Source organism: Magallana gigas, chromosome 1, assembly GCF_963853765.1.
Source record: "Magallana gigas chromosome 1, xbMagGiga1.1, whole genome shotgun sequence".
Taxonomy (NCBI): domain Eukaryota; kingdom Metazoa; phylum Mollusca; class Bivalvia; order Ostreida; family Ostreidae; genus Magallana; species Magallana gigas.
In genome coordinates, this window is record NC_088853.1 from 9693382 (window position 1) to 9711567 (window position 18186).

At 31.4% G+C, this 18186-nt stretch overlaps 1 protein-coding gene across 1 annotated transcript; it reads right to left on the bottom strand.

Annotated features, from left to right (window-relative positions):
- Window positions 1-163: 163 nt before the first annotated feature.
- Window positions 164-9779, bottom strand: LOC136274800 (multiple epidermal growth factor-like domains protein 10). The gene is made up of 10 exons (XM_066082457.1): window positions 9644-9779; window positions 9236-9374; window positions 8966-9106; window positions 8291-8425; window positions 1870-1995; window positions 1577-1706; window positions 1308-1411; window positions 987-1162; window positions 789-876; window positions 164-304 (listed from the first exon to the last, which is right to left on the bottom strand). The coding sequence occupies exons 2-10, from the start codon at window positions 9366-9368 to the stop codon at window positions 210-212; spliced, it is 1128 nt and encodes a 375-aa protein (XP_065938529.1). The 5' UTR covers window positions 9369-9374; window positions 9644-9779; the 3' UTR covers window positions 164-209.
- Between the last annotated feature and the right edge of the window lie 8407 nt (window positions 9780-18186).

The following is an 18186-nucleotide window of genomic DNA, read 5'->3' on the forward strand; positions in this document are numbered from 1 at the left end:
TATTATTAAGCTCTTACTGAAACATACAGTTTTACGCTTTTTTTGTAATTTTCAGTTTCAAATTGAAACCTAATAAAGAGTAATTCTATATTTTTTTTTATTTGTTTCCTTTTATTTGGAAATTTTGAAAATTAACAATACGTTTTCAATGTACAAATTTGCTACAAAATCATATATGATAGTTAATTACTTTTTTTTTTACATGTAGATCACAATGATAAGATACTTGCCTCAATGTAGTTAGCATTAATGTACCCCTCTCCATCTTTGGCGGTGGTCTTTAGAAAAATTCGCGAATGATCATCTAAAATGGAAAAATAGGAACATTATATTGTAGGTTTTGATGCAAAGTGTTATCGACTTATAATTATAATTGATTGCAAGACATAATTGATATGGTAATCATCGCAAAAAGCCCCGCTCAAAAATACAAAAATGGGAGAAAACATTTTCTGATAATTCTGTCTTGACATTGAATAATAAATTAGAAATGTTCTGGTTGGCATATTACTTTAAAGGACTTGGACGCTCGATCCTTGGTAATGTTCATATGTGGTTTTAATTGATATAATATATTATATGTGTCCTTCTGTTGATAATAGTATTTATGAACACACTTAATTATTTACCTTGCTTGTCGCGATTCAATTAGTCCAAGAAATGGTAAATTTGTACTTTCCATTACTTGTAAACAAATATAAGAGTAGAGCTTATATAGAGCTATACGTCATCCGCAGAGCGGCGCCCTTATTGATCTGCAAATTAACACTAACGCTTGAAATACATACAGGGGAATATGGTGGTGTATCTATTTTTAACTTTGTTTTCGGGTTTCTTTCCCTCTGTGCACGGATGAAGCTCACCTCGAGGTATGTCCTTTAATAAACATGATATTTTTTTTTTACAACATAAGAGTAATTGTATTTGTTAAACTGTTTACAAAAATGTCAGGAAAATACAACCATATAAAAAAAAATAAGTCTCACATGGTATTCACTTTTAAATCCAGCATTTTCATTTATAGACATGTTTGCAATTTGTGCTTTCATATTCCTGACAGAAATGTTTTTATTGGTTGGAGGACCCCTTTTTGTTTTTTCAGGCAAAGCGTATGTTGCTTCTGCGACGTCGTTAGCACGAACATGTTGAGATCTACAATCTACTATAAATTAAATCTTTAATTATATTCTATCTGAATTCTGAATCAATAAAAAAAGAGATGAAAAATAACATTCATATCTTTCAAATAAGAACAAAAATAAAAAGACCAAAGAAAGTTTGGAAACTAAGTGAATGCAACAATGTACTTGGTAATTTTGACTTTTCTGTCTGAAGTTCATTTGTACGATGGGTTTTTGGTTCCAAAATAAATGATTGACGTTCTGCCATCGTCGTTGATTTGCTTTTCAGCCTACATTAATTCAAAACAACAGATTAAAGTAAATAACTATTAAAAAAAAGGTTATTTTTTATGATCACATTTAAAATAAATTTAATAAAATCAAAAAGGTAAATACCTTTGATACACATTAATGTTATAAACAAATGATCTTAAACATTTTACGAAGATTCATACCGTGTTACAAACAAAACCAATACAATGCCGATTACTACAATCACGCATGCGCCAAGTGTTCCTCCCACGATGACAGTAAAATTGTTTGATGAAGAAGCTGTTTTAGAATATTTTTCAACATCTGCAGAAACTGATTTAAATGAGAAAAATAATTTTAACTTTGTAAGAAGTTATTGGTATTGTTAAATAGAGATAACATTATAAAAACTTATAAATTTAAACACTTATTATTTTTGTTTTACATCTAAAAACATGTTTGAAAATAAAACGAAGTCATTCAGACACATGTATACCTTCATCACATTTCTTCCCGTATTTACAGCCATACAGACAAGTGCCGTTTTTCCTATCACACGTCTGGTTGATGCAGAATCCATTGCACGGATGCTGACAATTTTCACCATATGTCAACATGCATTCTGAATATTGTTTTAAATATATTATTACTATCAACAGCATATCGTTTCTGTAAGAAAACACATATTTTGATGTATGCCCGTTCCGTTTGTTTTTCTTCTTTCGTTTTTAAAGGGGGATAGTCCCGATTTTATCTAACTTCTGATGCATTGGACACTCTAAGTTAAATAATTAGGAGCTGAATCAACCAATGTATAAGATCATCCCTATTTTTTAGCATGCATGCAATGTATTAAACATAATTTCTCTCATTATAATAATAATGTAAATAAAGGAAAATGAAAACCCCCCAGCAATATGGTACACATGTACATGTAGCTCATAGGCTTTATCAAATATTATAATTAGCTGATTAAATTTGTCGTTAATTCTAAAGTTGCTATACACTTGTAGTAAAGTTGTAAAGAGAAAAAAGCGTTTTGTATTTTTTATGAAAGACAAAAATACAAAAAATATTGCATAAAATTGGTTCAAACAATATGTTTGTTATTTTGTTGTTAAAGCGACATAGTCACAACTTTTGCAATTTTTTTCTTCTTTCGTTTTTAAGGGGCATGGTCACGATTTTGGTCAAATTCTATTTTTCTGATTTTATTATTTTCAATGCTTGAGGAATGCATTTATAATGATCAAATGGAATTTGAGAGTAAGTCGTAGAATTATAAGCAAGACACAAGTCTCACAATTCCTTGTCATGTTAACAAGGTTCGTTCCCTGATTTTTGTTTTTCAATATACTAGTTTATTTTTTTAGGCTGATCTGTCTATCTACTTATTACTTTTAGCATCGATAAACAGCTGCTAATGTCTAACACATTCATGTTAGGTCTAAAACTGGAATTTCTCACTTCAAAATTCAAAATATACCGGTAAACAAAAGCTATTTTACATTGCAAAGAATTGTTAGCTCTGTAACTCGCTTATAACTCAACGAATGACACTCAAACTTGTGTTGCTTATTTAAAATGCCTTACTAAAGCATTGTAAACAATAAAATCGGAAAAATAATTTTGGACCAAAATCGTGACCATGCCCTTTTAATGTTAAATTGCTTTAGTTAGGCGTCTCTAACAGTCAAGAAACATGTAAGTGGCAGTCATCGAGTTATATGCTGGATTCGAGCTCATAATTCTTTGTTATTGTAAACAAAGCTCATGTCATGTTTTTGTTGTTGGAAAAAATAAATATCAGGTTTAGATCTAAAATAAATATGATAAACGCTAGAGACTGTATTTGTTCAAAACGAGTAAGCAGGTAGTATTGAACCAAAGTGAACAATTTCAAAACTAGGGAACCATGCATGCCTTCAATTCAAACAGTCGTTTAACTCAAGGGTTAACAACACCAATACTTTATTATATCTTTCAAGTTTGGAAATTGGTTTTTATTTTTCGCTTTTGCTTTAACGGTTACATTTCTACGTTCAGTTCTTTCGGTCAGAAATGTTGCGATATTTCTAACATATATTACTATAATCAATTTGGAAAAAACCGTTGCATAAATTCAAATTAATGCATAAATAACAATGATGAATAATTATCGTAAAAGATATGTTCAATGTTGCACTAATTAACTTCTATTACAAACATTTCAAACAGTTAGATGATTGATTAACATAACAATAAAATGATTAACATTATCACATGAATTGCCCGGATAACTATTTACAATCATAAGCTGAAAAACCATCTTAAAGCAAGTCCTTAATGGTGGCTCAGATGGTGGCGTGAAAGTAGCTTAAAGGATATACGATTGTGAAGCCACCTTTAAGTCACCTTTTAGCTAAAGCGTATAGGTCCTTAATGTCCAAAATTTTTTAGTCTACCTTTAAGCCATCGCTAAGCCTCCTTTAAGCATTTGTAAGTGTCACTTACGCACCCTTTTAGTTGTTTTTACACATTTTTAAGTTCCCCTGAAGTCAAGTTTGATCAATCTGTACAGATTCGTCTTAAATACATTAAATAAATGCAAAATCTTTTTTGTAAGGAAGGGAGGGGATGATCCGAGTGATGATATAGTTTGCAAGGGAGGGGGGTGTTCCAGGCGGTTTTAATTTCAACCCACACCATGCAGAAACTGGTTTTGCTTTTGTAAACTTGTAGTCGCTTCATTGAATACAAATTGCTATTATCGACACCGCTTCGATAAACACAGATTGTTGTTATAAAGTTTAATTTGTATTTTGTTTCAAAACTATTGTAGGGGCGAGCGTAGTCTCTGTCTTTAAATCTGAGCAGGAAATTATATTAAAGTATGTTTGTTTCCAATTATAACTAATAGGTAAAAGCTCTCTCTCTCTCTCTCTCTCTCTCTCTCTCTCTCTCTCCTCTTTTCTCTCATTAGTGATTGATATTTAATATTTGAGCAAATGATATTTAGTCGAAACCATCAAATATATGACTGCTGGTACATGAAGGTAAATTCAAAATGTTCATCTAACCAGATTCAAAATTCAATAATAAAAATCTACAGCAATTCGTTTTATTTAGAATTTGTTTTCGTAAAAGGACACGCATTCACACAAACTTAGTACGACAATGGGTTTCTTTCAAAATAAAAAATGAACGAATGATACATTAGTTTATTTGAAAATCAGTTTAAGATATGTATTTTTATTTTCAATTTAAGTTATTTCTAGGTCTGATTCTAGATCTGCTTGATACATGTTAAAGATGAAAAGACTCACAACAGCCTTTGTTATATCATAAAGATAATACAAATGCGGGTAATTGTTCATTGGAATTTTGCTATATATTGTGTTTGTATATATAAATGATTTCTTATGAGAGAAAGTATAAATTAACAAATATACAATTCAACTAAGTACTTACTTTTGCTTTCGTGATGACAAAAAATATTTGATTGCATACAAAAAAGTACATTGTATTTGTTAGGAGAGTGAAGATAGAATATGTTTTATCGTAAAAATGAAAAATGCCCTACGGACAATGTTTTACAAAGAAAATACGTGTTCGTTGGTGAAAAGGTGTTGAATTCTTCCATTCTAGGGATTAAAATGTTTAGTTAAAAGGTATTTGCAGTCTCAGAAAGGTTTGTTGTGATGAATTTGAGTGTTATTTTCAAGGCAAATTCAGTAACTCTCTCCAAAATTGTTCCGGATTGATTCTGCGATTTCCTGCTACATTTTGGGTACGGATATATGGGAGGTATTTTAAATGTGTTGAAGGCCTGTTCTGAAAAACAGTAACTGTGAAGGCTTTCTAACTAAGGTGAGGGACTTTCCCGATACACAGTTAGATTATTCAAACTTAGGAAAGTGTAGTAAATTTAACAGCATTATTGTAGGCTTATAGCTTTGTTATGTAAATGTCGATAATAAGGTGTGTCGATGTACCTATTACGTAAATGTCCGATATGCAATGTCAACCCGTGCCCGCACGGGTCAAAGTCTAGTATCTAAGTAAAGTATACTGTTTGTCCAACTTGAGAAACCCCCTGGAACCAACACATAATATACAGGATATACACAACAGCGGTGCCGTGTGCCAAGGTGCACATCAGGGTTTCTAAACGTGTTGAGAAGTTAGTATGTACGCGTATACGATAAGTCCAGTGAATGATAGGTTTTTTTTGCATTGTAATTCATTCGCAAAATATTATTTCCTTACCCTGGGTTTTAAAATTATAACGTCTATAAATGAAAGATATATGCATGTAAGAGTAAAATCTAGAGGTTTTTTAATTACAATACCTGAAATCATAATTGGGGATAATTATTGAAATATATTTATGTGCTTTAGGATAAACATGTCACATAAATAAGTACTAGTAAGCCTAACAGTTTCAAATAAGGTATACTTTTTTCACTGAAGATCAAGTACCATATTTCATTTCAAACATATCCATGCATATAATTCATAAATTAGATATAATTGTTGGTTACAAACTTAATGGTAATCAAAAGTTTTTTATGATCTTTTAGAATATAAAAACCCACTAACAGACATGAGTTGCCGTGGCGCCGTGGAAGCGAGTCGATGTTAGGAATCTTGGGGTTTTGAATTTTTTTTTAAAGCAAAAACCGTTTTGGTACCTTTTGTGCCTTGGAATCATTAAAACATGTGACATAATGCACATAATTCACTGCGTTGTGTGTCTAGACAAGCTTTTATTTTTTGTGTTCATATAATTAGGGTCTTCCGCTGAAAACGGAAAACCCTTTTATTATTCTTTTATTTTTTTTAAAAATTGTATTATTCCTTTTTCCCTACACATTTGGTGCCGGCGATTTTTCGAAGATGGCTCATTTGATTTCCTTTAAACTTTCACGGCTAATTCCTCGTTATCGGAAGTTTGTACAGCAGTAACAATTGTTCAAGGTTTTTACTTCCGGTCGGACTTTCTCATCGTTTTACGATTTCTAAAGTCAATTTTGTCTGCAATGTTTTTCAAAAACAAGTTAAGATAAAGTTCAGTTTCAGAGATGATCGATCACGCATTTTTCTAGTGTACCACGGTCATGTGAATGTCCGCCGCCACTTCTGGTCGTCACTGGAAGCAGATTTAAAACATATTCAAACTTTTTGTTTTTATATTTTTTCCCGGGAAGAGCACCGGATTCAAAATATGTAATTTTCTAAAAATCAATTAATGCGTTCTCGAGATGTTAAGCCCAATGTCCTGAAGCGAGAGCCTGAGTAGCTCAGTCGTTAGAGTCGTGGACATTTGCCCAGGCGACCCGGGCTCAAGCCCCGAGTGCCGAATTTTTTTTTCTCCTAAATTTTTGCGTTGATAAACATTTCAATCTCATATCTGAAGGGTTTTATATCATCTACCCAAAAATCAAACGGAAGACACACTCTTTTCTTGCAAAGAGATCGTGTTAAAAAGTTAAAAAGAGCCCTTGAACTAACCCGGTATATACAAGATATACACAACAGGTATGTTTTTTGTCCAGACGCACGGTCATCCTTTGTTTAAATAGAAAATTTGCATAAAGGTTAAATATATTTTCTCCACTGATTACAGCTAATTAAATTGTCATAATATTAATACATTTTGTTGGTAAATTAAACACAATATTGAATAAAGGGTTGTTTTTTTTTAGTTTTTTTTTAAAAAATGGCTTAAGGGTGGCTTAAAGAAGGGACTTATAATGTGTCCTTAAAGGTGGCTTAAAGGTCGCTAAAAGATAGTTTTTAAGCTACCTTTAAGCACCTTTAAACCATCTTTACGCTTTCTTTATAAGCCCCTTTTAAACCCCCTCTAAGCTAACTTTAAGGATGGCGTTTACTGAGAATGAAAATAAATTCCACTGATGATAATGAAAAACCAACTATTGTGTGTTATAGACCTTACATGGTAGTGTTATTCTTCACTTTTAAAAAAGTAGGTCAATGACCTACTTTTTGAGTTAATGGCCATTGAATATGTTTTGAAAATTTAAGAAAATCCATTAAAAAATGACACTGAGATTGAGATTTTCTTAATTGTGACAATAATACAAATTGCTTAACTTTTTAACAAATGAAATACAGTTTATGAATGGTAGTGACATTAAAAAGATACAAAGCATAAAGTTTTCATTCACAATTTTTATAGATATTCTAGTCCGAATTTCCTCTATCAGTTTTCAAATTACTACCCATTTTTGATTCAATATAACAAAAAACTTAATGATGATAATGCTAAAACATTTATAGTATTAAACTAAGTATATTGACCTTTCTCTGCTGGCATAAAATTTATATGAGGTCAATGATCAAAATTTTAAGATATGGTGTCTTTTATCATTTAGGCATTTTTCAATATTTTTGTAGTGTGTCCCATACGATTATCTAAACGAAAAAGCAAGATAAAACCAACAAAAAATATGCAAAATTATGTTGACTTACATATAAAATCTTAATTTTAAATATTACAGTACTACTAAAAATTTAGTCCGAATTTCCTATGTTTTGCTAAAAGTCAAACTGTGTCAGAGCTTAATTCCATAATTTAGTAAACATATCGATTGTTATGTCAATAATCATTCATTTCATAAATACTTTTCGTATTTAAAACAAATTTTACTCATTAAATTGAACTTTTTAACAATCCGGATTTAAGAACTCAGACCCTGAGTAAACAACGTCCTTAAGCATATATAGCTTAAAGGTGGGTTAAAGATCGTCTTTAAGCTACCTTTAAACACCTTTAAGCTATCTTTAAAGAAACCTTAAGATGATCATTCATCCTGTGAGTCACCCAATATTGAAGTTGGTTTCATTGTCTTTACTTAATTCTTATACCGTCAACACAAAATTGCAAAATATTGACTTGTCTATGAAAGCATTACCAGTGGTGCAATTATATCCCGTCCAACCTGCAGTACAGGAAGAACACGATCCGTCTGTGCGTCGACATGTGTCAGGTTTACAATTTGGTGAACACATCCGGGAACAGTTTGTCCCAAAATATCCTTCCTCGCAGGCTAAAGGTCAAAATAAACACAAAAAAGATCATAAGTAACATATTAAATTAAAAAGGTATGAACCGTTTTAGGGCAACCTATGAAGGAGAAAAAATGGGCGACACAAATCCATTTAAATATAAATATAACGTAAATATCGAACGTGGATAACTTGTTTTTTATACTCCAAAATTGTTTAAAGAGCCTCTATGTTTAAGCAATCATTACAAGACCTATACACTGGTGTCTTTAGTAATTATCAATTTTTATCAAGGCTATCTTTTAGACTACTAGATCTAATACCAAGTAATCATTAAATATAGTAGATTTGATTTACACTGATGAAGAATGTATTTTTTTCATATCATTGTGTTGATAGAATGTTTAAAAGAAAAACATCGACTAATCTGCAATTCGCAAAACTTGCCTTTTTTGTCAACTCAGTTTGATATTTTCTGATATAACCATAACTTTGATCTCAGTTAGTTCAGTGAACAAACAACATTTTTGTAATTACCAATATGTAGACCTCTCGTTACCAAAAAAATGAATATTTCTTACCAGCAGTACAGTGAGATCCAATAAACCCGTCCTTACAACCATTAGAACACTCTCCACTTACATGGTGACAGGGTTTGTTGTTTATACAATGTCCGCTACAACGTTCTTTGCAATGCATTCCAAAATATTCAGGGGAACATTCTATGCAAAAAAGATGAATTCAGTACGTCAAAATTATAATAAAAACAATAAACATTAGCATTCAAAGGTTAATGTGTGATCCGTTTTAATTATAAAACAACCTGAAATAGAAAGTGTAAGTGTATTCACCGTTGCTGCAATTATTGCCTGTATATCCCTGGTTACATCCCTTGTCACAATGTCCAGTATGTTTGTTACATGGAGAGTTGTTCAGACAGTGACCACTACAGTTGTTGACAGTTATATCCATAGGTCCCGTCATCACACTCTGTAATAATTAGTGAGTAATATACTTCAATACAGTAACACCATATAAAAATGTCATTAAATGATGTCTCCCTTTAAATTTTCTTCAACAACAGTGTATGACCAAAAAAATTACAACGATATTTCATCATACTATTTTTTTAGACAAAATCATTTAATGTTTTATATTAAACAGACTTGGTCGAAAACATGTGTAAGTTTTTTAGTTATTCTGCGCTACAATACGGGGATAATTATAATTTTATTACATATAACAGGTACTTGAATTACCTTTATTACATTGTAATCCTGTCCATCCAGCAGCACATTTTCTTTCACACTGACCAGTAATGTGATTACACGGGGTGGCGTCTCTACAATGTCCTGAACACTGATGGCTGCAATTTATGCCATACCATCCTTCTCTACATTCTGTTATTAGGAAAACATTTATACTTCTGTGCAAAATACATGTAATACTCTTTAAAGGTATTATAAAAATAATTGAAATGATACAAAACAATAAACGGAAAATTAAAAAAAAAAACAACTAATGGTACGATTTCCCTCCAATCTTACTTGTATTACAATTTATTCCAGTCCATCCAGGTTTACATAGAGAACACTCTCCACTTTGTATGTGACACGTGCTGTCTTTGCAGTTGGTTGGACAAGGAATGTCACAGTTACTACCGTAGACACTGGCATTATTACAACCTGTATCAAACAGTATTAAAACATACAAAGAAAAATGGAGTCGATGATCCTTTCCTTTGGGTTAGGCGCATTTGATTTGAGCTATTTGCATATATATCTTTTAAAGCACATTTTTCTATTTCTTAGCATTTTGCTGATATATTCCATTCATTAATGTTATTTTTAAAAAAATCATTATTTAGGTTGAAATCATTTCTAAGACAAACAAAGCGATCAATATAACTCTTTTTTTTTACATTTATATTGATATATCGTTTAATACTTACCTTGTGTTTTGACTTCACACAGCTCTGTGAAGACATTGTTAAGTTCATATCCTGTAGGGTATGTAGCTCCTGTCAAACGTTCGTTGTAATATATGACATATCGTCCTTGTTTTAAGCATATTGTTGTAAAGTTAAGGAGTGGTAACGGAAGAGTGTCGTTGTAACACAAATTTGAGCTCTTTATATCAGCATCAGAGTTTGATACATACAGAGAGAATCCCGCAAATCGTCCTCTTTGGCGATTGACTGCCAAAAAATACTATATTTGAATTCTAAAGTAATAAAAATATTCTAGAAGTTCACAAGAGTTAAAAACTGTTGATAGACTTTAGATAAATGATCCTAGATATATTCACTGAACTACCAACCAATATTCGTTTATAGTACAAAATCTTTTTTACTTGGCTGGCTAAGTCAAATGTGTATATTTGAAAAGTAGGGATACCTCTAAACAATTTTTTTTGCTTAACTTTTAAAGTTAGAGTTTTCCTTTTTTGTATTAATAGCTTTAATTCTTAAAAAAAACAACAAATATAGTAAAAAAAAAATAGACCACGACAATCCATTCCTTCATTGCTACATCGTCATTCAGCTGTTGACAATTATGAACTTGGCAAACCAAGGTTTATGACAGAGAAATTATTAATTTTCCTAAATTAATTTTTGAAAATTTAGTACGAAAATAAAAAAGGAAACTAGTTACGATCTCGTTACGAGAAACGAGTAGGTCTTCCGTTCAATTTTTAAACAATACGATATCAATGAAACTTTAGAATTTCTCCTCAACCCCTTCCTTTCAAATAATGTATACGATTGTCAATATCCTTTAAAATGCATAGCAAAGTGTTTTGCCTCTTAACATACAGCACATTAAAGATTTAAGATTTTAGTCCCCTTAAATCCCTAATTACGTCATCAATGGGTGTTGCAAGGAGTTTTACAAACTGATATTGCTACGATCAACAACTTTGTTTCTAGAATGCATTACACAAAATCTTGAACGTTTTTAAGGTACATTTATGTGTAAAAGACTTTACGAGTATCTTGGCCCCTAACTTAAGGGGCCAGTCCCTTTTCTTGACTTTATTCAAAAGGTCTTTAGATTACTAACATTTTTTGTTCTTAAACCCATCTAAAATTGTTGTTAACTTTTTAGATACAAATGATTGAATATTTTAGGGACTAGCTCTTTAGACCCTTAATGGGGACATACATCATGGTTTTGATTAATGGAATCGATTAGAACCATCAATGCAAACAGTTTCTCTTCTACAATGCTTAACATAATAGGTCTCCTTCTCTAGATATATTGCGCCAGAGTTTAAGTAATTTAGCCCCTAAAATCCCCAATTGCGTTAAAAATGGGCTTAGCAATGATTTTGCCTGATAGATATTGTTACGATCAACAACTTTGCTTTTTTAATGCATTACAAAATCTTTATCGTTTTTAAGTTATGTGTAATAAATTATACGAGTGTCTTGGCCCCTAAATAAAGGGGCCAGTCCCTTTTTCATGATTTCATTTAAAAGGTCTTAAGAAGACTAATTTTATTTGTTCTTACACCCATCTAAAATGGTTGATCATTTTTGAGATATAAATGATTCAATATTTTAGGAGCCAGCCCTCTACATCCTTAATGGGGATATACATTGGTGTTTTGATTCCTGGAATTGATTAAAATCATCAATGTAAACGTTTTTTTCTTCTACAATGCCTAACAAAATGTCTCCTTCTCCAGATATATTGCGTCAAAGTTTGGGTACTTTGGTTCCTAAAAATCCTCATAACGTAATAAATGGGCATGGCAATGATTTTGCCTGATAGATATTGTTACGATCAACAACTTGCTTTTTTAGAGCATTACAAAATCTGAATTGTTTTTAAGCTATTTGTAATAGAGTTTATGAGTGTCTTTGCCCCTAATTTAAGGGGTCAGTTCCTATTTCATGACTTTTTTGGAAAGAACTTTTAATTATTAACCACTTTTGCTATATAAATCTTAGTAAAATATCAACTTATAAAAAGATACCGATCGAAACGTATGACAATTTTGATTTGAAAGTCGTACCCAATTTTGGAGCCTAGGCGAGCTCAAAGAAATGGCGCATATTCATATTCAAATATCTGAGAGTCTCTGAGTTTATATCTGCACAAAGTTGGTCGTAAAAATTTACAAAATCGTCTATAAATCGGAACAGGAAGTGACGATTTCCAAATTTCTAGAATGATGACCACTGGCAATCATCTGTGAAAAAATGGTCGAAATCGGCCGAATAGTTTTTGAGATATTGCGTGCACAAGATTTGTTGAAAGAAAAATAATAATACCTAGAGCAAAGCTCGTTGCAAAGCAACGAGTGGGTCTTCCGCTAATGTCGGAAGTAAAGCTGGAAGTTCCTGTAAGAAGCAGAGCTCTTAAACCAATAACAAGAGTAATTTAAATAAAAAGATGTAAAAAAAATCGAATTATTCCTGGTACCATTAACAAAATCCGAATAATTTTAAGTACGAATTTACAAAAAACCTTTCTGATTTCAAGAACGACTTGACAAAAAAAATCCGAATGTGTTCAAGCACGACTTAACAATTATTTTGGTACGAATTAATTTTACTTTGAACATTACGCTATTTTTTAAACCAAGGACGTGGAACCAAAATTTCCGGAAAAATCAATTTTCAAACCCCGATATTTCTGTAATGCATCGTTGGATTTTCAAACAGATTTCCGATTTGAATTCACCATGGCAAGTCCTATAAGACTGTAGTATTGTCTTTTTTTGTTCAAAAAATGAAAATTTCCAAAAATTGGAACTGCTTCCGGTTTTGAGCAAAATTAATGAACAAAATTTTAAACCCCCCAGTACATTATAGAATTGATACATCTATCATCAGTAAAAATTTCAAAGCGATATCTTTGAAGTTTACGGAGATTTCTTCCGGACAAAATCACTTTTTTTAAATTTAATAATGGCCGCCAAATTTGAACGGTAATGACGTAAATGCTTAAACTTTAACATCGTTGAGGTACGGTATCTTTACAAAAGCTCTGAAAATTTCATTTAAATCAAAACTTTTTGAGATATAAAGCCGAGAAGGAGTCAGAAAAAAATAAAAAATAAAATAATAATAAAAAGAAACCGAAGAAAAACAAGAGGGTCTAGATATTATGTTTTTTAAATTAGTCTAAGGTCATTTTAACACGATTTAATTAAATTTAAAATTTTTAAAAAATTTAAAATTCATCCAATCAATACAAGAAACATGTCATCAGACGCAGAATTGTAAGCGCAACTTAGATATCATGTTTTAAAATTCGTCTGAGGTCATTTTAACACGATTTAACTAATTTTAAATATTTTAAAAAAATTCAAAATTCATCCAATCGTTTCAAAAAAGATGTCATCAGACGCAGAATTGTAAGCACAATATACATATCATGTTTGGAAATTAGTCTTACGTCATTTTAACACGATTTAATTAAATTTGTAATTTTTAAAAAATTTAAACTTCATCCAAATGTCTAAAAATAAAATGTAATTAGACGCAGAATTGTAAGCACAATATAGATGTCATGTTTTAATATTAGTCTCAGGTCATTTCAACAAGACTTCATTAAATTTAAAATTTAAAAAAAAATTCCTGCAATCAATCTAGGAAAGATGTCATCAGACGCAGAATTGTAAGCGCAACTTAGATATCATGTTTTAAAATTCGTCTAAGGTCATTTTAACACGATCAAACTAATTTCAGGTTTTTTTTTTAAATTCAAAATTCATCCAATCATTTCAAAAAACATGTCATCAGACGCAAAATTGTAAACACAATATAGATATCATGTTTTAAAATTCGTCTGAGGTCAATTTAACACGATTTAATCAAATTTAAAATTTTCTAAAAATTTAATTTTCATTCAATCAATTCGACAAAGATTTAATCAGGCGCAAAATTGTAAACAAAACTTAGATATCTTGTTTTAAAATTAGTCTGAGGTCATTTTAACACGATTTAATTTAATTTAAAATTTTGTTTTTGTGTTTTTGCTAATGTAAGGGGCCAGTCCCCTTTTCTTGATTTTGTTGGAAAGAACTTTTGATTATCTACTACTTTTGTTATTTGTATATCTTAACAAAATATCAACTGTTAAAAAGATACACATCAAAACGTATGAAATTTTTGTATGAACATTCGTACCCAGTTTTCGGGCCCAGACGAGCTCCAAGAAATGGCGCAACAGGCCTTAAACAACTACATGCTGCACAACTTCGAACTTTAGTCTTCCTATCCTGAAAATTTCATATTCATATCTCTAATGGTTTTTGAGTTTATAGCTGCACAAAATGGGTCGTCAAAAATTTACAAAATGGCCGATATCTCGGTACGGAAAGTAATTACGAAAAAAATAACAAAAATGTATCAAGTTTAGAAGACCCCCAAACATCTGTGATAAAATGGTCGAAATCGGTCGAATAGATTTCGAGAAATCTCGTGCACAAAAGTTGGGAAAAAAAATAAGAAGAAACAGTACGAAAACAATAAGGTCTTCCGTTGGAAACGGAAGACCTTAACTAGATCTCGTTACGAGTAACGAGTAGGTCTTCCGTCCGATTTTGTTTTATGTGATACAATGAAATATCGATACTCTCTGCCAAATCTGAGATTCTGGTGAAACTAGGTTTTTTGTCTCGAGACCGGAAACGGACGAACGGAAGTAATTAATTAAAATAAAAGCTAGGTTTTTATTATACATTTGCCTAGTGTACATCACTGTTTATAATCCTAGATGAAACACCAAAGACAATCAGTTAAACTTGTTAAAAACATGAATTATATGAACTCTTCTCGTGAGTATCGGAAGTGACGGTTGACAAAAGAAACCCGTTAAACACATCTTCAATCAATTGTGTACCATTCATACATGTTCGTGTCTCAATCACGCACAGTGATTAAAATCTCGCGGGTATCAAATTTGTAAAAAGGATAGGTACCTGAGATATTTGATATATCTCACCGGGAGTAGAATATTTTTGCTTATTTAACATATATAAAATTTCAAGAATATGTTTGCTTATTTAACATATATAAGATTGTGTAATGACATACCGGTATTCATTCCATGTAAAAAAAAAAATAAGGAAAAAAATATTTTTAAGTGCTTCCAGTGACGACCTGAAGTGACGACGATTCAAACAAAATAATGTAAACATGGATACATACTAAGAGCTATCATCCTACAAAGATTGGTTGTTCAAGTGATCAATGTTTTCGAGATATCGTGGAGTTATTGTTTTTCTGTCTCTTGACAGGAAACGGACATACGGAAATGCTCAGTGAAAATAAAAACTTAATATGTTTTTAACATTAGACACTTGTACTTTATTGTTTATTAAAGGGACTTGGACACGATTTTAGATCAACAATTTTATTTCTATTTTATATGTATGAAATGGTTTACTGGTGCATTTTAAATGATTGACCAATATATTGAATGTTAAAGTAAAGTTACAAGCGAGATACAGAGGTACAATACAAATGTAAAAAATGACAATATTCTAGCTTTGTTTACAAAACAAAGAATTATGAACTCTGTATCTTGCTTATAACTTGATATTGTACTTTCAAATTTTGTCATAGCATTATAAACTTCTAAATTTATCAATATAAACATTGGAAATGGAAAAAAAAATTGAAAATTTTAAGTCAAATCGTGTCCAAGTCCCTTTAATTGAACTAAAATTGTCAAAAAAAAAACAACAGTGAAACTTTCAAACAGCTTGATTTGCTTTAACCTTTCCGGTGAGGACCGGAACTGATGGTTGACAAAATGAAAGCGAGTAAACGCATTTGCTATCGAATGTCTATTATCAATATAAGTTTCGTGTATTGATCACTTTGATTTATGAGATTTCGTGGGTAAAACATTTATTTAAAAACGCTTTCTGAGATATTTGAGATATCTCACCGGACGTCGAGTTTTTTGTTTATATTTAACATCGGAAACATCAAATATGTAAGGATTATAAATTATATTTCAATTCGATATGAAACAAATTAAATTCAAAATTAAAAAAAAATTGAAGTGCTTCCGGTGACGACCGGAAGTTATGACGAACGAAACAAAATAGTTTGAAGATATCTACAACTACAGATCTATAATCCTACAAAGTCTGAATGCCAAAGTCCTAATCATTATTGAGACCTCAATGTCACAAGCTTTTTGGGACAGGAAACGGATGACAGTCAATGAAGTTTGGAAAAATTGAAATAATTTTCTGAGGATTAAGTTTTGTTCTATTACTCCTGCAAATTTCAAGAAAATCCATCGATCCATCTTTGAGAAATCTTGTAGACAGAAAACGGGGAACAAAATTCGTATCCAATTTTGGAGCCAAAGTGAGCTCCTAAGAATGGCCCCACTGGCGTGAATAAAAAAACAATAGGCTAAACTTCAGACTACCTATCCTGAAAATTTCATATTCAAGTCTCTAATTGTTTCAGAGTTTTAGCGTGCACAAAATAGGTCGTAAAAATGAACAAAATAGCTGATAAATCGGTACCAGAAGTGAAGACAAGAAAATTATTAAAATGTATTAGGTTCATATCAAGTGTAATCTTCTGTGAAAAAATGGTGGAAATCAGTCGAATAGGTGCCAGCCTTTTAGATCCCTAATGGGGACAGACTTTGGTGTTTTGATTAATGGAATCGATTAAAATTATCAATGCAAACATTTTCTCTTCTACAATGCTTAACAAATATGTCTCCTTCACTAAATATATTGCGTCAAAGTTTAAAAACGTTGGCCCCTGCAAATTCCTAATTACGCAATAAATGGGCGTGGCAATGATTTTACCTGATAGATATTGCAACGATCAACAACTTTGCTTCTATAATGCATTACAAAATCTTTATCGTTTTTAAGTTATCTATAACAAAGTTTACGAGTGTCTTGGCCCCTAATTTAAGGAGCCAGCCCCTTTTTTCTTGATTTCAATTCAAAGGACTCACGAATACTAACAATGTTTGTTCTTACACCCATCTAAAACTGTTGATCATTTTTTAGATACATATGTTTGAATATTTTAGGGGCCAACCATCTCGATCCTTAATGGGGACAGACATTGCTGTTTTGATTAATGAAATCAATTAGAATAATCAATACAGTCATTTTCTCTTCTTCAATGCTTAACAAAATATGTCTCCTTCTCTAGATATATTGCGTCAAAGTTTCAGTACTTTGGCCCCTAAAAATCCCTAATTACGTAATAAATGGGCGTGGCAATGATGTTTTCTGATAGATATTGTAACGATCAACAACTTTGCTTCAATAATGCATTACAAAATCTTGTTTTTAAGTTATTTGTAATCAAGTTTACGGGTGTCTTGGTCCCTAAATAAAGGGGCCAGCCCCTTTTTCTTGATTTTGGTGGAAATAACTTTTAATTCTCTACCACTTTTGTTATATGTGTCTTAACAAAATATCAACTGATAAAAAGATACAGAACAAAACGTTTTAAAAATTTGAATCAAAATTCTTCCCCCAATTTTCGTGCCTAGGCGAGCTCAAAGAAATTGCGCCACTGGTGTAAAGCAACATAATAGTGCATGACTATAAACTATAGATTGCCTATCCTGAACGTGTCATAGTCATGTCTTTGATAGTTTCTGAGATCAACTCGGAACAAAATAGGTCGTAAAAATGTACAAAACAGCCGATAAATCGGTACCGGAAGTGACGACAACAAAATTTCAAAAACATATAAAATTCAGAATACATCTCATTACCTGAGAAGAAATGGTTGAAATCAGTTTGATAGTTTTCGAGAAATGGCGTGCACAAATTTTGTGGAAAAGAA